We start from the raw sequence: 22,643 nt of genomic DNA on the forward strand, positions 1-22,643 counted from the left end.
AAGGCTTTGAAATTTATCCGGAAAAATATGGAAACCCTAACATTCTTTGAACTTATGGGTTTATTTTTGTGATGTGTTGTATTTACAGGATTCGACTGTTTTACCTGAAGTTGTTGAAACTACAATTGATAAAATAACATCAGCTACGGATGAGCATGCTATTCTTCCGAAAACTCCAGCAACTACCGACAGAGGTGAGCATTTTTTATTAGAACACCCCTCCCCCCGTTCCAAAGTGAATGGCCGTTAGCAACATTTTTCAATTTTGGTAAAATAATATATCAAAATTATTAAAGGAACACCTGCAAATATATGTATTATATGGATCTCAGGGGTGTATATTAGTTGTGATACTCATATCCCCCCCCCTTCAGAATTATATTTTAAAGGTTATTGAATCCCGTGCAAACTTCGAAGAAGTTTGCTGCGGATGGGGGGGGGGCAGAGCAAATTGTAAAGAAAATTTTTGGATTTTAGTATTATAATAGAGCGTTTTGGTGCCCTAGAAAGGTCAACTTTAAGGCACCCTTTATTTATATATTTATAATATTTATATATTTTTTATTCTGGTTTTTCCCTTCCCTCTTTCCCTTCTCCCTTCCGACTTCCCTCTTCCCATTTTTCCCTCTTCCCCTTTTCCCTTCCCTCTTCTCCCAATTTAAGCTCATATTTTTGGACAATCAAAAATGGATCTCAAGCGTAATTTCAAGCGACCATGCAAAGATGCCGCTTACCGATTCACAACGGTTCCATTGAAACCTTTATCTGATAAATAATGTGGAAGATATTGTTGTTTTCAGCTTTAAACGTGTTAACTTCCGAAAATTCGTAAATGTTTTTCTGCAGTATTGTGGAGAAAGAACCCACTTCAAAAAACAATCGGTTTTCAACATTATATAATTTGTTATTGATAATAAAATAATTAAATAAATAGATATTGTTTATATAGATGCATCCGAAAATACTCGTCAGAGTAAACGATCTAGTCGTGAAACCGGAAACAGTCCATCAGCCACTGACAAGGCCAAGTTCACCGTTGGTAGTAGCAGAACTAATTCTAGTGCTAAGAAACAACTTGTTTGGAAGAAGGAGACAAGCAAACCTAATAGAAACGTTGGATTCACAAAACTCAGTGCTCTGTCACCGAAAAAGGTAGGTTTACATCAATTCATGTACACTCGTATTTTGTTAATAATTGATTTTACAAATAGAAAAATTACCGATTTGAGTGACGTTTCACATCTGTTTGCACGTAACCCTTCAAAAGATCAATTCTTCCACCAGAAGTCAAATTCGACAAAAAAATTATACATTGTAATTTATTAAATTTAACATTAGAGCATAAATATGGTATTTTCCAGGAAAAAAAAGACTCCTGAAAATTTTACTTTAATTTATCTTTTCTCGACGGTGCAAATGTATTTCCTGTTTTTAGAAGGCTCCTAGTTGTATCCTGGAAGGAGGTGGAGTAAACTCATCTACTGGAGATACTGTATCCGGGTTCAAGGTTCCAACTCCTGTTAAAGAATTGATCGGGGCGAGGAGGGTAAAAGACATTTCCAAGAATTTGTTCCAGGATGAAACACCAGGAGCTAACGAGGAGAAAAGTGCTGCTTGTGGAAAACCTAAACGTTCTACTGTTGCCCAATTTGATCGGGCCTCGGAAAACGTCTTGAAATCGACTCCCAAGGAATTGAAAGAGAAACTAGGTAACTTGTTTTTTTTCAAACGTACCTTTAATTGTGATAATCTCAAATACATGACGTTTTCACAATCACTAAATTTTGATTTATAAAGATTAAATGTTCTATTCCTCTATTTTTCAAAAATCTCAAAAATGTTTGCTTACTCTAGGTAAACGAATCAGTCTGAAAGAACTGAAAGCCAAGTCGACGAGTCTGGAAGCTGATGCTGGAAAGCTGGATCCGCTGAAGGAACGTAGGTCAGCTCGAATCCCTCCTCCGTCTCCGACCAAGACTGGAATTGAAATACGTGTCCCCGCGAGCCCCAGCAAAATGTGCCGGGTTCCCCCGGTGGGCGGGGTGAAGGTTAGCCCTAGAAAGGTTCCTGCCTATGAGAGATACCACTACTTGACACGCCCAGTCTCAAAAACCCTTGTTTTACCATACAGCTACAGGTATACCAAAATTTTGGCTTATATTTAAAAATATTAAATTGGATTTATATATATTAAGTAATCTTTGATGTGTAGAGTGACATGTCTGATTCACAACATTTATTAGAGTTACAATGAGGAAGATATCGTCGTTTTTCTATCTTTGAAAATTCCAAATTCTGAAGAAGAAAAATTGCATCATCTTTAGTCTCTTTAAGCTGTCTTGTATATTTAAATCCAGTTTATATATTTCAGGATGTTGGCTGAAGTGTTTAGATCTACCGACACGGTAGTGTCCATGCTCTTCAATAGAAGGGAGCCGATCATATTCTCCAAGCTCGCCAAGGCTGTCCAGGACATGATGAGGAAGAATTTTGGAGAGAAGTTTCTCAAGCAGATAAAGTGCGTGTTTCCACAAGCTTATCTGTACGCCTGGGAGAAGGTATGATTTTCCCCCCCTCACAAACACACTTAACCAAAAAAAAAACAGGATTCTTAGAAACTGATTAACATTTCTAGAAATTAAATCTACATTAAATCATTGAATAAAATCGGAACTGAGGTCAGAAATTTTGTGTTGTGAATCTTAAGCAGCCCTAGGAATTGATTCCATTCTTCATCGATATCCCGTGGTGATCATACCCAGCAGGGATAACTTTAATAAAGGAAACAAGCAGTTATCTTCAAATTAAAAGTGCCCACACTGGATATCAAACACGATAAACGATCCCACACACAGTAGTTTCGACCTCTTCAGGGTACGGTTGCCCATTGCAATGCACAACTTCAGATTAGGAAATGTATTTCTGTGTTTGCTAACATTATCATTATCAGTCCTAGGACCGATTTGACCAATAAAAAAAAACTGATTACTCCACATAAACTCGTCTGTTATATCTTATATCTTTGTAACCTGATGGCATATATCTTTGATAATTCAAATTATTAATTTTATTTAGACCAAAGTAACAGGAGTAATCGTTCCTTTTACAGATGTGAAATAAACCAAACATTTATTATAGATGAATTTAATTATTATATCGGAAACTGTTTCTCCAGGTGCTAAATAAGTTTGGTCAGAAGAAGGATGAATATCAGCTCCGGATATCTCCGAACCTAGACTTCAAGAAGGATATTCTCACAGAGTTCGGAGCTAATGATATTGATGCCATGTAAGTTAATTTGACCTTTTAAACTTGGAAATTGACAAGAAAATATTGGATACATTCGATTAGGACTGGCCAGGGAGCCGAGCGAAGTTGTATAAAAGTTGAACCACTCACTCTCAGAAAATACCGAAAGCTATTTTTAATTTAATAGCTGATGTAAGAGTTGATTTGATTTGATTTGATTTGATTTGATTTGATTTGATTTGATTTGATTTGATTTGATTTGATTTGATTTGATTTGATTTGATTTGATTTGATTTGATTTGATTTGATTTGATTTGATTTGATTTGATTTGATTTGATTTGATTTGATTGCAGGGAGAAGAATAGTGCTGGTAGGTTAACCCCTGAGCTGTTGGTGGAACGTAGAGGAATATTTCATAATTCTCTTCTCCAGTTAGTCAAAGATCAACATAGAACCTTCTTGGTAAAATTTAAAATCTCAACATTGTATTAATGCTTTTATATTATTAATATTCTCTTAGGTATTTTAAAAATACTAAGTTATGTTTTTTGGTTTTGTTTTTCGGGATAAGTTAAAGTTAAACATTAAAGATCAAACAATATTTCTCATTAAAAGATGCATTCCTCTAAATGTAAATTGCATTTATTGGTAAATTAAAAGATTAAAAAGAAATTCTCTCAATTAAATTTTCAGCGTCGGAACAATATTGTTAATACGTCACCCCATACACACAAATAATCGAGACTAGTTTTAGAGTTTATTTCTTGATCATCAACAAGCTGCGAAGCTGAAACTATAAACATTATAAGCATGATATATTTATAAAATGTGATGAATGGTAAAATGTTGTGACCAGATAAAGTTATTTGACAGAAAACATTAAAATCCAATATTTTAAAATGTGAACTCTGGCGAAATCTTACGACCAGATAAAAGGATTTGAAGCATTATATGACAACTTTGTAAAAGCATAAAATATCTGTTTCAAGAGGCACATTAAATTATAAAAATTAATTATATGTTATGGTTTAAGCTCTCTTGTTTCGATTAAGTATAGTGTAGTTGTGCCTTTTAGGTTTACTGTTTCATGATCGAGAAAAAAGATGAACAGTGGCCGAATTTAAAGAATTTGAGCGGCGGTTTAAATTTAAGCCGCGGTTTAAATATGGTTGGTTCCACTTAAAATTGTATCAAATGTTTCAAGATTTAAACCGGCACTTAATTTAAACCGGGTTTTGGTGGATTTAAACCGCGGCTCAAATTCTTTAAATTCCATCTCAGATTGATCAAAATCTGGTTGACATTATATCTTAGCTTTCTTAAATACAGATAAAATAAGATTTTGATGTTCTTTCAACTTGAAAATTGACAGGATTAAAGGAAATGTTCTCAATTATTTAATCATTAGTTCTTGAGTGGATCACACTGGTTTAGCCTTCTTCTTTCAGGCTGTAGTTTGTCCTAAAATGATAGTTCAGATTTTGCACTCCTCTCTTTAAAAATAATTTTGATTATGTTTGAATTATTTAATGGTTTTTATTTCTTCAATTGGGGGAAATAAATGAATTTTTGGGTTAAATGTATCAAAGAAAATGAAAGAAGTTGCCTCTTGGTTTCCAATTTTCTTTTTTTCCCCAAGCTCATCAAAGATCATTTCTTAATAATATATATTATATCATATCTGTTCGGTTCCATAGTAGTAAACCTATCGTGTAAGAATTCCCATTATTACACGGTTCAGGAGGAACAATTTTAATATTGTTCGCTTCCTTGCGTTTAAGAATGCTTATTCTTACACTGTAGGTGCAGAATTTTCATTCTATAACGCTAAGACCGTGTAAGAATGGAAATTATTACACGGTCAGAGCTTGAAAGAATGTATATTCTTACACGCTCCAAGCATTAAATAATAGAAATTCTTACACTAGTTGAAGAATATTCATTCTTACACGCTCCTTATATAGATCTTCTCAGTATAGAACAATATTGATATTAACTTAATTATTTTGTATTGACAACATGCACAACTCACCTTCGGCCTTCGTTAAAGAATACATCAAGATTATTTCATCTCGTTTAAGAATTTCCATTATTACATTTTTTTCCTCATAATATATACCCCTGTAGATAATATTCCTCTAAATGTGAATTGTTTAGGGTGGGTTGGATCCTCCTATCCTGGTGAATGACAGTGAGCTAACCAGGTGGCATAGATCCTTTGATGTAGAATCCTGTCGTGAGATTGATACTGTGGAGCTTCCTCCCAAACCTAATGTAAGATTTAAACCCTTGCTGCGGGATGTAGAATTTATTATGTTAATAAAGATATTTATAAGTAATAGCTCATGCATAGAGATTTTTTATGCTGTTTTTGATTGATTTTAAAAACAATTTATGGAAAATTTACAACTTTCACTTTAAATAGGATTATTTTTAAGAATCTTTAAAGTTAAATGGGCTAAAAAGTTTGAGGATTTTTTTTGCCCCCCCCCCCAAAAAAAAAATAATTTCTAAACCAATCAGGTAAAATACCATATAGGAGAAGATCACACACACAAAAGTTTTGAAGGAGACAACACTAATCCCACTTTCGTCTTTGACTCACCCTGCTAAGAACATTCTCGTGGTTCTACCGAGCTCCTCAGTCAAAATTTTAGGCGGGGTTCCTGATTTATGATCGGACACTCAAACAAACAGAGATTTTTATTTGATATATATAGATATCTATTTAGGTTGAAGAAAAGTTTACAACCGCTCAGGAGGTTCTAGAGAAAGCAAATCAAATCTATAATATTAATCCTAAACTAGCGGAGAGTCTACAGGATGCAGCTGCTAAAATACAGGAAGGTTCAGCTCCAGCTCCTGCTCCAACTCCAGTAGCTGCTCCACCTCCAGTTCCTAAAGCCTTTAAGGGTCTTAATCCTAAGCTGTTAGAGATGATCAGAGCCAAGGTATTTATTCTACAAAGGAATCAACCTCTTGTCTTGTAATCCCTATATCTTTGCACCTCAATGTCTTAGACCTTTGATATTTCAAACTATGAATTCTATTAGATTAGATAATCTAAGTTCGAAATATCAAAAGTTACAAAGATAAAATAAATAAATGATTTAAGTTTTGGCAAAGACTCATTTCTTCAAAAGACAGAGTTCAATACATTTTACAGACTGCATACGGATTTCAATCCTGTCATGCTGCATATTATTTATGTATGTCACTTTTTAGTGCGCGCTCATTGTGAGTGTTCGTTAGTGAGTTCACGTTCTTTTTAGATTAAAAGAGCTATAAGCGGAAAAGTAATTTGGATAAGGGGAACTTGCAGAATTTGGATAAAAAGCGGAATATCTGAGAAAACTCGTTAACATTCAGAAGAAGAAAAACGCGTATTTATTAAGTTAATTAATTCCTTGTTTTATCCAGGAGGCGAACAAGGCCCGTGTAGAGATGACAAGAGATCACGGAGAAATCAAGAGAATTAAACAATTGAAGAGATTACCCCAACTAGCCAGATTAACCAGGTAGAGAACAAATACAGAAAACGAGAGACTGGCGACCAAATTTTTAGTGACTCTCCATTTAAAGAGTTACAACAGTGCTCTTTAAACCATTAGATTAACAAAATTGAGGGAGATTTCTTAGATGTTTTATCTTTAAATGCTAATTAAGTAGCTGTTACTCCACAAACGTGTTTCGCGGATTAATGCATCAGAGAGACGGAATACCTTTTAAGAGAGACAAACTACGATATCTTACTAAAATGCAGGTTTTAAAGGTTCAGATGTGAATCTGGCATGTAACTCAGTAAATGGATGGTCACTTAACATTTCGTCAACAATCCCTTTAAAAAAAAATTGTTTAACTTGACTCTTAAAAAATGAAACTTTAACCTCTCAACCCTTTTTAGATCTCTTTTCGTATCTGAGAGAAAAGTCTCCTTGACTCAGGAGTTTGTTGTGAAGAAGCTTGTTCAATCCTATCCGGGCTCCGTAGAGTCTTCTCTTATATTAGGTAGAATTAAATTATACCATGTTCAATCCTATCCGGGCTCCGTAGAGTCTTCTCTTATATTAGGTAGGATTATATTATACCATGTTCAATCCTATCCGGGCTCCGTAGAGTCTTCTCTTATATTATTATACCATGTTCAATCCTATCCGGGCTCCGTAGAGTCTTCTCTTATATTAGGTAGGATTATATTATACCATGTTCAATCTTATCCGGGCTCCGTAGAGTCTTCTCTAATATTAGGTAGGAGTATTCCATGTTCAATCCTATCCGGGCTCCGTAGAGTCTTCTCTTATATTAGGTTTGGATTTTAGTAAGTTCAATCCTTTCCGCGCCCCGTAGAGTCAATTCTTTTCTAACTATGTAGAATTGTAGAATTATAATCCTCTTCACGTATATTCTGATGAAGCATAGTGTGGGGGGGCGGTGCTTGTAACAAAACTTTGTTTAATTGTTAATCTGTGTAGAGGATCTCCGTCAGCTGTGTGTAGAGAGTGATGGTTGGTTGGTTCTCCACCTGGTCCGGAATACGGAGTTCGTTAAGCTGGACGGATCCAAGGATATCAATACTGTCACTACAATCCTAGAAACTAAAATAAAGAAGGCTGAAGCTGTCTAGAGATATCTGCTTGAAATTGACAACGAGAGATATCATTATACATTTTTAGAGATACACCTTCTTAATATCATTAGAGGATCTTGATATAAATTCAACGTATATGTATGGTAGATTTTTGTACAGTCTAGAGATATATTCTCTGAATTTGTGTATACTGTACAGTCTAGAAATATCTTCTAAGCGTTTTTTAACATTTAAGAGATTTATTTTTGTATCTTTGTCCACAGTGACGTCTAGAAATATCTTCTAAGCGTTTTTCAACATTTCAATATTCTCTTTATCTTTGTACAGTTAAGAGATATCGAATAGGCGTTTTCATTACTTACTATTTAATACAAAATTAGTATTAATAACAAAATTATGATCATTGATGTAGAAAATTCAATTTAACCTGCTACCGGATAATTTGTTAGAAAGATTCAAGCCTTTTCATTGTATTTTTATGTTTAAATTTTGTATTTTTAACTTTTTTTGCATCTTATTTTGCTTGACTAATACTTGATCATTAGTAATTGACAATTATATTTTTACCAGCTCCCCTAAACATTAAACAAATACTAGTTTCAAAATAAATTAAACAGTAAAATTTATATTTTGTATACTCTGACCGTTGTATCTCCTGAGTTTGAAATAAATTAATGTTTTCAGATTAAATAAAATGGTAGAATTAGAACTGGACAACTTAGACACTTCACCTTTTACTGATCAAGCACAGAGGGATATCAAGGTTTGAAAAGTTACATGCAGTTACTCTATAAAAGTGACTTCAGGATTTATGCATCAAAGACAAAGAAGGAACTTGATAGAATTTAGATAAAAATTACAATATTTTACTTATCGATTATTAATTGATTTATTAATAGATCAACTGTAGAGTTTTAATTGATTTAATGATGGATCAAGAATAGATAGATTGATTTATTGATTGCAAATGTTATTAGGCAAGTACTCCAGCAGATAGAAAGAACGAAACGCCCTCTTCAATATCTACTCCTAATAATCCACCACCAGCCAGGAACTCCCTGACCAGCTTACCACGCCCCTTATTCAGGTAACCTCCCTGACCAGCTTACCACGCCACTTATTCAAGTAAACTTCCTGACCAGCTTACCACGCCCCTTATTCAGGTAAACTCCCTGACCAGCTTACCACGCCCTTTATTCAGGTAAACTCCATGACCTGCGTACCACGCCCCTTTTCAGGTAAACTTCCTCACCAGCTTACCACGCCCCTTATTCAGGTTAACTCCCTGACCAGTTTACCACGCCCCTTATTCAGGTTTACTTCCCCACCAGCTTACCACGCCCCTTATTCAGGTTAACATCCCCACCAGCTTACCACGCCCCTTATTCAGATAAACTCCCTGACCAGCTTACCACGCCCCTTATTCAGGCTAACTTCCCCACCAGCTTATCACGCCCCTTATTCAGGTTAACTCCCTGACCAGCTTACCACGCCCCTTATTCAGGTTTACTTCCCCACCAGCTTACCACGCCCCTTATTCAGGTTAACTTCCCCACCAGCTTACCACGCCCCTTTTTCAGGTAAATTCCCTTACCAGCTCACCACGCCCCTTATTCAGGTAAACTCTGTGACCAACTTATCTTGCCCCTTATTCATGTTACCTCCTGACCAGCTTACTACGCCCCTTATTTATGTGTAACCTCACATAAACCTATTTTATTATTGGATAAAACTGCAATGTATTAGGTAAACTAGGAAACTAATGTTTTGTTAATCCATTCAAAAAGCATTAATCGGCATCTGAAGTCCGATGGATCATTTAAATGCTTTTGGGATATCTGTATACAAGAAATATTTTCTTTAGCAATTAGAGACTCGAAATTACAAGAATTACAAGCCAGCTGTTTTCACGGATTCAGTATACTTAATCACTTCAAATTAAAAGTTTCTGCCTTAAAAATATGTTTCAGACGTTGAAGATTTGTTCTCGCTTAGTACACAGTTCTTATTTCTATTAATACCTTTCCCTTCTATTATTAATTTTTTTGTTTTTTATCTGAGCAATATTTTCATCTCTTTAATGAATAAATATTTTTCCATTTTTCGTCACCTGGATTATAATTTAGAATAAAGTTTTATAGAAAATTTAATATTTCAGAGACGAACCACAGACGTTTTCCACCAAGAAGGAACGAAGAGGAACCCATCTTAGTTTCAAGCGTCCGCCAAGGCCTCCAGCTAAATCTTGTCCTCCAAAAAGGTAAAAATATGATCATGAACTTTCATTGATAATAGAGATGTATTTTCTGATCTTTAAGACAATTATATTACATTACCCGAAAAATTACAGCATTTAGAAACATAAAATCTTCTTCAAACTTTTATTAAAGAACGCATTAAGGATTTACAAAATATTATAACAAAATTCACATTAAGATACAGGCTTTATGAACATAAAATCTGGGATCACATTATATAAAGTTGCGATGTATGGATGTTTGTATGTCATGTTCGCTCTCAATAGCATCAGGCCACGTCAAGAGGGTGTTATTATTCATAAATGATATTTTGATCTGATTAGGGGTTTCATGATTAGAGCATCCTCAATGTTCGTCCTTATTACTACTGCAACCTCGTTACTGCTTCATTAATAGTGCGTCTTTGTTTGTAATATAAAAGGTAGTGCTTAGGATCCATTTAATTTTGATGCGTATCCGGATCCTGGATCCGCACTGGAATAAAATGGATCCGGATCCTGGATCCGCACTGAAATTAAATGGATCCGGATCCAAATTAGTTTATGCTCTTGTTTATAACCGTTTAGATAGGAGTTTTAAGAGCAAAAAGTTTTTTTGCAGTTTTTGATTGATATTTTGCTCCTTGGATCCAGATCGGATCCAGGAAGCCAACATGTTCCGGATCCAATGGATTATTATCCGCATCCTAAGCACTGATATAAAATTGATAGATTCTAGTGCTCCAATTATTTTGTTTGATATTATAGATATTTGATGTATTTAGTCGAATATTCAAGACGAATGTACTGTACAAGGCACAGGCAGTTACCTTCTTAGATAGTCCTGATGGAAGCCAAGTTACAGGTAGTTGCTTCTCTTTATAGGGACTGTACACTAGTTACAGGTAGTTGCTTCTCTAAAAGGGACTGTACCCTAGAGGTGTAAAATTTTGTGAAATTTTACTAAACTCATTTTACAGAACCAAAATAGTATTTCACTTGGAATTTTAAGGCATGTTCATAAAATACATTTTTCACGAAATTCAAAAATGTTCCGGTGAATTTGCTGAATCAAATAACCAATACCTAAAGTTAACACAATTATGTTGCAAAGATATTAGTATTAGAAAGCTAAAAATTGTGCCAAGTGTTCAATTTCTTTTTAAAAGTTATTTTTTAGGTTCTCCTTTAAACTCGAAGTTGTATGATACCAGACTAAAGAAGTCTTATTACCAGCAGGCTTTTATAGTAGAGTCAGAGATAGGAGCAGGATACTTTGGAACAGTTTACAGGTTTGCTCAAACATTATTTTTTATTCTTTGTTTCTCTCATTGTTATTTTGCTCTTAAGATATTTTTTGCCCTACAACTAATTTTTTGCGCTTCACATTCCTTACATGAAAATTTTGCCCCTCACATAATACTTTGCTCCTCACATAATACTTTGCTCCTCACATAATACTTTGCCCCTCACATAATACTTTGCATGAGAACTACAGGGTGTCCCATCTCAAGTTCAAGTTGAGAACTACAGGGTGTCCCATCTCAAGTTCAAGTTGAGAACTACAGGGTGTCCCATCTCCTATTAGATCGTTAATGGCTCTATAGCTCTAAATTGCGATTTTCTCAACTAATCAGAAAAATTAAAAAGAATGTATTATTCTGAAAAATTGTAAAAGGCTAATATAATAATAAAAATTTGCTTGCAGAAAATGCTTGGGTTTTCGAGTAATATATTCGTTAAGCTTTAATATTCCATTAGCAAAGCTATGCACTTGTTATTATTAAGGTTCGAAAACATCAGTTTCTACCAGTGCACAATAATCTTGTCAAGTTCTACTCTAGCTGGGAGGAGGAGGGGAGATTATATCAACAGTTTGAACTTTGTAATGGAACACTACAGGTTAGTTATCTACATATATATTACAGGGGTGTATATAATTACAATTTTTTATTCTTCCCCCTCTCATTTTTTTTATTTCCTTCCCCAAATTTGATGAATATAAAGACATCATTTTTAAAAAATTATAAACAAGAATTGTATACACCCCTCTATATATATATATAATTAGGCTTTTATGGCGCCTTGCGCCCATCTTTTTCATTTGTAAACATTTTCTTTTTAAATAAATTGTAGAACAAAAACAAACAAAAAATTCGCGGATTTTATGAGAAAAAGATCGTTGATTTTCAAAATTTTATAAATCAAATTTCGTTAGAGGCAAAATTCACATCAAATCTCACACAAAATTTGGGCCCGATCGGTTCAGCCGTTTTTATGTTTATTAGATTCAAACAAACAGACAGACAGACAACCAAAGTATATATATAGAAGTAGTAATCTTTGTCTGTTTGTTTGTGTCCGATCATAACCCGAGAACACCTTGAACGATTCAAATTCTGATTGGGGAACTCTTCAGAAACACGTGAATTCAATTTCAGATTTAAATTTGATGTTTTAAAATCATTATTTTCTTCAAAAGTCGGAAACCACTAACCATTTTTTTGTTTTGTTTTTGAGGGGGAGGAGGCCTTGTTTTTTGTACGCATTTTTTCCGTTGTCATTTTAACTTTGCTCCTTTTTCTAATCTTCACTCTTCCGTTTGTTGCGCATTTCGTGCAATACAATTAGATGATTTTGTTTAATGTTACTCTTTCGAAATTTTTAAGGCAAATATTTAAAACTCGGATCTGTCATAAACCTCCCTTGGTTCATGGGAATTGCCTGGAAAGTTTTGGACTCTATCGGTTTCAGCCGTTTTTACGTTTATTGAAAACAAACAGACAAGCAAATTTTTCGGTTAAAAAATGTTTCATGTTCAGGATTATTGTGAAACCCATAATAATATTGGAGAGAGTCTGGTCTGGGGATATCTAGTAGATCTACTTCAGGAATAATTTTTTTAAAAATTCAGGACGCTTCTCGTCATCTACAACGTTTTATATTTTTAAAACTTTTTTCTTGAAAGAGATTGTAATAATAATAATATTATAATGTATATTTCAAACTTGTTTACAAGTTAAATGATAACGATAAATGTACCAATTATGGTCATGGGATAAAAGCAGTAATGTATTTCATATTTACAATTACAGACACTAGTTTGCGGACTAGAAAGTCTTCAGACTGTATAAACTAGCCTGAGAATTTGTTCTTATTTTCTTTCTTTAAACTGTACTATTGAGCGATGAGATATACCAGATACTGTACATGGGGGTCAGCAATTCCTTCTAAAAAAGTATTTTCTGTAAGCAACACCAGGATATTTTACCAATAAGACTGAAGTTTATGCAAAGGCACTGATTACTCGCCACTAAACAACGTAGTTTCTATATCTTTGCAACCTGAGGATATCTTTGTCTTTTTGGTGTAGTAGAATCTCTAGTTAGTCTACGACATCAGTTTGCGAATATATAAGGATTATCAAATTAGAGTTTGAGTCGAATAATCAGTCCCTCCTTCAATTTTAATAGATAGAATTTTAATAATTATTTGATCAGGCAGTTCAACATCTTCATAATCATAATTTGATTCACATGGATATTAAACCAGACAATATATTCTTCGGTAAACACAAATATAAAGGGACTGTTGACCAATTTCAAGTGACCCTCCATTTAACAACAGTGCCTTTGAAAACTTCATCTTCAAATGATGATATGGAACGTCATTATTCTTCCTTCTCATGATGATATGGAACGTCATTATTCTTCCTTCTCATGATGATATGGAACGTCATTATTCTTCCTTCTCATGATGATATGGAACGACATTATTCTTCCTTCTCATGATGATATGGAACGTCATTATTCTTCCTTCTCATGATGATATGGAACGACATTATTCTTCCTTCTCTATTATTACTTAAGATACAAATGGGCAAGCCATACAAAAATATTGAATTTGTAAGCGATTAAAAATGGATATATCACTGAAAAAGCTTTTGAGGGTACCGTTAGAAATGGAATATGCCACTCATCAATTGAATGGTCACTTGAAATTACTTTTAAGTTATACTGTAGAATTTAGGTATTTAAATGTGTATGTCTTATTTTAACATTAAATTTCATCTAATAGTTGGAGATTTGTAATGTTATTTTATTGTCCTAAAACCTTCTGTGGAAATTGCCTTGCAGACAGTTTGTAGAAATAATTTATTTAGATACGCCGAAACTATTTAAATTGCGATTTTTGCATAATCTGATCTTTGCTAAAACCTATGTCTTCATCTGAAAGTCAAAAACAAATTTTTCCAGTCAAAAATCCGGTTTTTTTTAACTTAATTTTTTATTTTTCAGTTTTGCTTGTGATGACAAAGGTTGCTAGAAGGATTTATTTGAATATAACATAACTTATACAAAATGCGATTTTTTGTAAAAAGTATCGCCATATACTTGTAGCTAACTTAAAATGGCGGTATTCATAACACTAGATTTGAATTTATGTGTTGTTTTGTAGGAGTTGATGGACGATGTAAGATGGGGGATTTTGGTTTGATAGTTGATCTAACTAGTCAGGATAGAGAAGGATTTAGAGAAGGGGATTCTAAATATCTAGCTCCTGAGGTTCTCAAGGGGAATATATCCAAGGTAGGATCTAACTCCAGGTTCTCAAGGGGAATATATCCAAGGTAGGATCTAACTCCAGGTTCTCAAGGGGAATATATCCAAGGTAGGATCTAACTCCAGAGGTTCTCAAGGGGAATTTATCCATGGTAGGATCTAACTCCAGGTTATCAAGGGGAATATATCCAAGGTAGCATTTAACTTCAGGTTTTCAAGGGGAATATTTCCAAGGTAGGATCTAACTCCAGGTTCTTAAGGGGAATTTATCCAAGGTATGATCTAACTCCAGAGGTTCTCAAGGGGAATATATTCAAGGTAGCATCTAACTTCAGGTTTTCAAGGGGAATATATCCAAGGTAGGATCTAACTCCAGAGGTTCTCAAGGGGAATATATCCAAGGTAGCATCTAACTTTAGGTTTTCAAGGGAATATATCCAAGTTAGGATCTAACTCCAGAGGTTCTCAAGGGGAATTTATCCAAGGTAGGATCTAACTGCAGAGGTTCTTAAGGGGAATATATCTAAGGTAGGATTTAACTCCAGAGGTTCTCAAGGGAAATATATCCAAGGTAGGATCTAACTTCAGGTTTTCAAGGGGAATATATCCAAGGTAGGATCTAACTCCAGAGGTTCTCAAGGGGAATTTATCCAAGGTAGGATCTAATTGCAGAGGTTCTTAAGGGTAATATATCCAAGGTAGGATTTAGCTCTAGGTTCTCAAGGGGTATATATGTATTGCAAGAGATTCAAAATTGAAATAAAAACTGTTCCGTCCTTGTATTAACTCTAAAACTCTCCTTCCATGTTCTATTGACTGAAACCTAATAAAAAAAAACCTACTTTATGCCTTGTTTTGATGTGTTTAGTCTTGCGACATATTTTCCCTTGGTGTGACTATACTTGAGGTGGCCTGTGACCTTGACCTACCTAGCAAGGGTCAACTGTGGAGAGAGCTGAGGTAGGTTTTTCAAGGTTCAAACCTTCACTTGAACCTCTAAATCACCCTTTTGAAAGATTCAAGCAAAAGTTATAATAAAAGAACGATAGGGTAAAAAAATGGGGGGGGACAAACGCACATCCATCCCAGCCTTTTTAGGGTAAAGTTTTAGGGAAGGGTCTAAATATGGTTAGAGGTAAAGGTCCTGACCCTTAATATGTTTAGGAGTAATCCCTAATATGGAGTTATACCTAATATATTTAAGAGTAAGGGTCCTTATCCCTAATATGTTACATATTTACAGGGTTACTGAAGCCCGCGCAAACTTTGTAGAAGAAAATGTTTGGATTTTAGTAATTCAATTGAGCGTTTTGGTGCTGTAGAAAGCTTAACTTCAAGGCCTCCCCTCAGGTTTTTTTAACCATTTCTGATACTGTTTTTTTTTGGTTTGGTTTTTTACCTTCCCTTCCCCCTTTCCCCTTCCACCTTTTCCCTTCCCTCTTGCCCCTTTTCCCCACTCTTCCCCCTTTTCTTTTCCCTCTTCACATTTTTCCCTTCCCTCTTCTCCTTTTTCTTTTCCCTCTTCACATTTTTCCCTTCCCTCTTCCCCTTTTTCTTTTCCCTCTTCCCATTTTTCCTTCCCTCTTCCCCTTTTCTCTTCCCTCTTCCCCTTTTCCCTTCCCTCTTCCCCCTTTTTCCTTTCCTTTCCCCTTCCCTTTTCCCTTTCTCCTTCCCTTTTCCCCTTCCCTTACCCCTTTTTCCTTTTTTCCCAAACCCAAACATAAAAATATACAACTCTGAAATATGTTTAGCAGCAAGGGTCCTAATCTTAATATCTTTGGGAGTAAGGGGTCTTGATCCCTAATATGTGTGTAACCCTTTAATGACCCTTTAAGAATTACCCCATTTAAGGAGTAAGGGTCCTAATCCTAAATATGTAAATAGGAGTATGGATCCTAATCCTAAATATGTTTAGGAGTAAGGGTCCTGATCCCAAATATGTTTAGGCGTAAGGGTCTTGATCCCTAATATGTTAAGGAGGAAAAGTCCTAATCCTCATATGTTTAAGAGTAAAGGTTCTGATCCCTAATATATATCAGAGTAAAGGTCCTTATCCTAAATATGTTAAGGAGTTAAGGTCCTGATCCCTAATATGTTTGGGAGTAAAGGTCCTAATCCTCATATGTTTAGGAGTAAAGGTCCTGATCTATCTTTAACTCTTCAATTATCTCCTGAATTAAGACGAGTTATTCAGCTTATGATGACACAAGATCCAGGTATAAAAAGAAAGTTCTCTTTTTTAGTTACTTTAAAAAAATCAGAAGAAAAGAAAAAAACGGAAATTTCATTTCTTTATTGAATAAACTTTGACAATATCATTGTTTTTTTGCCATTTGTAAACGGAGAACTTAATTGTTTTTGCCAATTTTCACGTTTATATTCTTCCCAGAAATTGCAGCACATTTTGTCTTCTTTGTTTTTTTTAAATCTTTGTTCTGTGTAGATAGAAGGCCCAGTGTAAACCAGATACTAGAGTTACCATCAGTAGCCCAGGCCCTCAGGTAGAGTTACCATCAGTAGCCCAGATCCTCAGGTAGAGTTGAAATCTGTAGCCCAGATCCTCAGGTAGAGTTAAAATCTGTAGCCCAGATCCTCAGGTAGAGTTAAAATCTGTAGCCCAGATTCTCAGNCCAGGCCCTAAGGTAGAGTTACCAACTGTAGCCCAGCCATCAGGTAGAGCCACCATCTGTAGCCCAGGCCCTAAGGTAGAGTTACCAACTGTAGCCCAGCCCTCAGGTAGAGCCACCATCTGTAGCCAAGGCCCTCAGGTTGAGTTACCATCAGTAATCAAGGCCCTCAGGTAGAGTTACAATCTGTAGCCCAGCCCTCAGATAAAGTCACCATCAGAAGCCCAGACCCTCAAGTAGAGTTACCATCAGTAGTCAAGGCCCTCAGGTAGAGTAACCATATAGTTAAGTAAGGAATTAAACTGAAGGAGGTCTCACCTTTTTCACAAGATTTAAAGGAGAAAATAGTTTTATCATTTTAGACGACGCGAGCGTGAGGTTCTGGTTCAGCGTTGTATCAGTAAACTTCTCTCAATTTTTCATCCTCTAGTTCTCCTCCTCACCTGGTTTCTAGGCTACCTGGAGAACCTCTTCTCCTGGAGACCTGACCAGGACAAGTTTAAACTAGAACACACTCCACCTGCAGAACCAGTCAAACATTGGGTAATACAGGGTGTCCCAATAATCAATGGGTAATACAGGGTGTTCCACTAAAATAAAAATTTTAAAAAATACTTTAAATACTAGCTATCTAACAATAAGAAGTTTAATAGAACTGAAGTTTGAGCTTTGTTTTATGTGGTTTATTTCCTTTCTAATTATTATTGAAAATGTATTTGGTGGGCAAGATCAGTAAAAAAAAACTTTAGGACAATAGACGTATTTTCAAGTGAACCTCCAGTTATCGAGTGGCAATGCCTGTTTCCCAACCATTTCTTTATAACACTTAAAAATTAAAAGTCACTTTCAATAGCGAAAGAAAAACAAATATATCTCCATCATTTTTGCTTTAACCTCATTGAATCAATCGGGCATGGAACCCTTTAATTTGACAAGTGTCGCGAAATAAATAAATCCTAATCCTAAAGTAGACAAACCTGTTATAAAATACGTGTTTGAAGGTTACTGATGCATACTCTGATGATGAACATGATTGTACACTATCTAGTGCAGGTTCAGATCTAGCAGCTCCACTGCAGGTAATTAACCAGAAGTGTATATTTTTCTGACTTACCTCCCCCTGCCCTCCCTTCATTGGGGAAGGGGGGGGGGGCAAGCCTTATCATTCTTAATGAAACTTTTCCCAAAATTCATTTATTTTCCCTTAAAAACAACTTATTTTTCCCAATTCAGTGAAAAGAAAAAACTTTAAAAACATACATAACATCGGGGGGAAAAATCATACATAACATCGGGGGGAAAACGTACATAACATCTGGGGGAAAACGTACATAACATCTGGGGGGAAAAATATACACAACATCTGGGGGGAAAAATATACACAACATCTGGGGGGAAAAATATACACAACATCTGGGGGAAGGGGAAAGGGGATTAATTATTCGAGCAAATATACAGTATACCCATGTAATCAACATAACACCCATCAAATCAAATCAAATCAGACTTTTAGGGATGTTCTACTACCACATGACATACAACCCCAGCCATAGAAAGAAGTATTGTGTTGGACCGAATCCAAATATATGTTCACCAACTCGTGGAGTTCAAGTTTGCGGCAATCTGCGCAGTACACACTGAGAACAGAATATTAAAACTGAATATTATCACCTGTGTACATTGTACATTATACGCTGGACCAGATGTACATAGTGAATTATATTTAATATTAAAAATCAATTAATTTTGGAAAACTATTAGCTATCTGGAGCTCTGTCATATTGTTACAGATTGAGAAAAAACTTTTTCATCACAAAAATTAATATTTTCGCGGACAAATCAAAATATAATTAGCAAAAGTACTAGTAGGTGGAGTAGGGATAGTTCTCCTGAACTAACAAATATTAATCTAGGAGAGTACTAGTAGCTGGAGTAGGGATAGTTCTACAAATATTAATCTAGGAGAGTACTAGTAGCTGGAGTAGGGATAGTTCTTCTGAACTAACAAATATTAATCTAGGAGAGTACTAGTAGCTGGAGTAGGGATAGTTCTCCTGAACTAACAAATGAGAAACCTGAGAGCTCGCCTCTAAGAAGACCTGCTTCAAGTCCAGGTGCCTATATTATTTCTTTTTAACACCGAATAATTTTAAAATGTTTTAGTTAAGTATGGGTAATAGATTATTTCTAAAAAAATATCATCGCGATTTAAATATTATTCCGTATTATTCACAAATTATTTTTATACTAGGTCCGCGGAGTAGATTAAGATCAGTTGCTAGAACCCCTCTTCTACTCACTAGATCAGGGTTTAGGTAATTTAAGATTGGTTCTGGTGAAAATCTTAAAGGGACAGACCGGCTATGTAAGGTAGTTAAACTGAGTATGCAGTGTTGTGGACAAATTCTTTAGGATTCATTTGAGACATTTAAAACGTTTCCACGATGTATAACTACTGAGTTTGAATACATAATTGACGTTCAAAATCATGAAATCGGGTTTTTTTTTTTTTAATTTTTAGACGACGAAAAATGAAGTAAAAATTATACAGTAAATTATTTAGATGGTTAGGAACAAATTTCTCATAAGAACTTTGTCAATAAATCAATGCTAGAATCAATTATTTCATTTTCATCATTTTATTAAATTTCTTATTTTCTTTCAATTTATTCACAGATTTCTACATCTTTAAATGTCGTCTTTTCAATAGTAATTCCAGAAAATCTTTGTGAAAAATGAGAAACTAGAATAATAAAAAATAGAAACTAATAATTGAACAAGATTAATTTTTTTTGATGTTAATAATTTTTATTTTCTCAATCTGTTCCTAAACAACTAATTAGTTTACTGTAGAATATTGTTTACATTTTTTTGTCGTCGTTATGTAATAATTTTAAAAAAAGCAATTCTGAAAACGTATCCACCCAAAAATACTATTTTGAACGACGACTTTGCGCTCAAACTCAGGATTTACAGATCTTTAAATAGTTATTTATGTCTCAAATGAATCCTAAAGAATTTGTCCACAACACTGCATACTCGGTTCAACTACATTATATAGCCGGTCTGTCCCTTTAATCATAATTGGAATATGATAGCACAAGGTGTTAGTTATTAAAAACTTTTTGATGTAATTAAATTTTAAAGATAAACTAAATAAACTAAAAATATGAATGAAATCACATAAAAGTCATTTTGTACAACATCTTTGAGCAGTAAACTATCCTAGTTGGTAAGTATGTGGTAAAAAAAAAATAAGGTATAGGTCAGGTTCTTATTGTATTTCAATTTAATTGATATTGGCTTTGTTGTGGAATTAATTTAAAGTTTTGGTATTGTATGTTTTAAATAGAATGAAAATGGATTATTGCCTGGGGGAATATGAATATGATAGTTGTCTACTGGAAGGAACAATTATTACGGTTTACATATAAATTACAGTAAAGATTACAAACTTCGTATATATCATTACAAGAAAAACGACTTTCAAACAGCAGAGAAACATAAACATGTAAACATAGACAAAAATATTATTCATGAAAAGTTGTCATCATGGTATTAATCCATACTGACCATTGTATAATAATCAAACATGTGGTGCACTTTTGGTGAAGTACACGGCCTATACATTTGTAGTAAAGAATTCATAATTATAAAATTTATAATTAGTTTTTAATTTAATTAAGGTCTCCACATAAACGTTTGTTCCTGGATGGGATGGAACAATCCCCTACTCCGGGAGGAAAGGAGGAGGAAGAGGAGGAATTACAGGTACAAGATTAGAACATACATTCTGTCGGGAACAAATAGAAGAAACTCGATGTGTTAGTCAAAAATCAATAACATGTTATTACTTATGAGAAGTAAAAATAAAGATCCATATATAATTATACAATCTGACTGAACATTTTGTTATCCAAGAATATCTGCTCTATGATTAACAAGGTCCGTTTCTTCTATTTTACAACAGAATTTTAATATTAAATGAAAATCATTTGATTTCCACTTTAAATAATTTATTTTCCCAGTAAATAATATAATTTCCTCTTAGAATTATTTACTTTCCCCTTTAAATATTTATTTTCCAAAATTCTGCAATAAACTTCAGTAAAATTCCGTAAATAGTTTTTAAATAGTTGAAAGTTGGAAAAAAATTGATTTTTCCATTAGGAGGTGGGGGGGGGGGGGATTATAATACTAGGCCATTATAAAGTAAAGGAATTGAGTCTTTGCAACAAACTCGAATTTTCCTAATTTAGCAACCTGATGGTGAAAACCTTTGATTTTTCAAGCTTAGATTATTTGATCTCATAGAATTCATATCTATGGTCGAAGGTCGAAGGCCTGCGATTTTGGATTGTTAAAATACAGGGATTAGAAAACCAGAGTTTGTGCAACGCCATAACTCCTTTAGATCCGACGCTTAGAGATTTTCAAATTAATGAGTGTGTGTGTTGTGTCTGAGTTTGTGTGCGTGCTTTTAGCGTGAGTTTTTTTAATGTGAGTTTGTGTGCGCTTTTGTGAGTGTAAGTTTGTGTACACGTTTGATCGTTACATGTTTGAGTGTAAGTTTGTGTACATGTTTCAGTGTAAGTATGTGTACATGTTTGAGTGTAAGTTTGAGTACATGTTTAAGTGTAAGTTTGAGTACATGTTTGAGCGTAAGTATGTGTACATGTTTGATGAGTTTGTGTACATGTTTGATTATGAGTTTGTGTACATGTTTGATTATGAGTTTGTGTGCATGTTTGAGAGTGAGTTTGTGTGCATGTTTGAGAGTGAGTTTGTGTGCATGTTTGAGAGTGAGTTTGTGTGCATGTTTGAGAGTGAGTTTGTGTGCATGTTTTAGAGTGAGTGTGTGTGCATGTTTTAGAGTGAGTTTGTGTGCATGTGTTAGAGTGAGTTTGTGTGCATGTTTTAGAGTGGGTTTGTGTGCAAGTTTTAGAGTGAGTTTGTGTGCAAGTTTGTGTGTTGTTGTTTGTGTGTTGTTGTTTGTGTTGGAGGGTGTAAGTTTGTGTTCGTTATGGAGGGTGTAAGTTTGTTTGTGTGTTTGTGTGTTAGATGTTTATATTAAAAATGTTTCAGTTGAGTTTACATCCGCAGAATCTCGCGAGCACCTTCAACTGCTTCTCCGACGATGACGAATAAAGAAAACTTGCGTCAAACATTCCACGAGAATTTCGTCATCATCTGTTCGGTGTGCGTCAATTTCTTGGCCGGGTTTAGATCATTCTTTGAGTATTTTTAGAACCAGAATAAGTTCATTGAGAAATCTTAAGATTAAAAAGTTCCAAATGAAAATCTCTATATTTTAGTGGAAAAATATTGTACAGTTTAAATGATATTTTTTTTTAATTTTTATTAAAAATGAATTTTGAAA

At 34.5% G+C, this 22,643-nt stretch overlaps 2 protein-coding genes across 2 annotated transcripts; both read left to right on the forward strand.

The window, feature by feature from the left end:
• The first annotated feature begins 55 nt into the window (after nt 1-55).
• Nucleotides 56-8,523, forward strand: LOC111703975 (DNA replication factor Cdt1-like). Its single transcript, XM_023476078.1, has 12 exons — nt 56-194; nt 950-1,152; nt 1,436-1,709; nt 1,855-2,137; nt 2,372-2,558; nt 3,176-3,288; nt 3,604-3,712; nt 5,408-5,524; nt 5,983-6,201; nt 6,671-6,768; nt 7,155-7,258; nt 7,723-8,523. The coding sequence occupies exons 4-12, from the start codon at nt 2,016-2,018 to the stop codon at nt 7,872-7,874; spliced, it is 1,221 nt and encodes a 406-aa protein (XP_023331846.1). The 5' UTR covers nt 56-194; nt 950-1,152; nt 1,436-1,709; nt 1,855-2,015; the 3' UTR covers nt 7,875-8,523.
• Nucleotides 8,499-22,643, forward strand: LOC111703985 (membrane-associated tyrosine- and threonine-specific cdc2-inhibitory kinase-like). The gene is made up of 19 exons (XM_023476088.1): nt 8,499-8,601; nt 8,816-8,925; nt 9,997-10,098; nt 10,860-10,939; nt 11,255-11,366; nt 11,783-11,801; nt 11,863-11,976; nt 12,897-12,965; nt 13,575-13,641; nt 14,533-14,663; nt 15,505-15,596; nt 16,767-16,852; nt 17,080-17,137; nt 17,626-17,806; nt 18,265-18,342; nt 19,284-19,377; nt 19,515-19,578; nt 20,950-21,034; nt 22,349-22,643. The coding sequence occupies exons 1-19, from the start codon at nt 8,533-8,535 to the stop codon at nt 22,409-22,411; spliced, it is 1,674 nt and encodes a 557-aa protein (XP_023331856.1). The 5' UTR covers nt 8,499-8,532; the 3' UTR covers nt 22,412-22,643.

Source organism: Eurytemora carolleeae, unplaced genomic scaffold (assembly GCF_000591075.1).
Source record: "Eurytemora carolleeae unplaced genomic scaffold, Eaff_2.0 scaffold419, whole genome shotgun sequence".
Taxonomy (NCBI): domain Eukaryota; kingdom Metazoa; phylum Arthropoda; class Copepoda; order Calanoida; family Temoridae; genus Eurytemora; species Eurytemora carolleeae.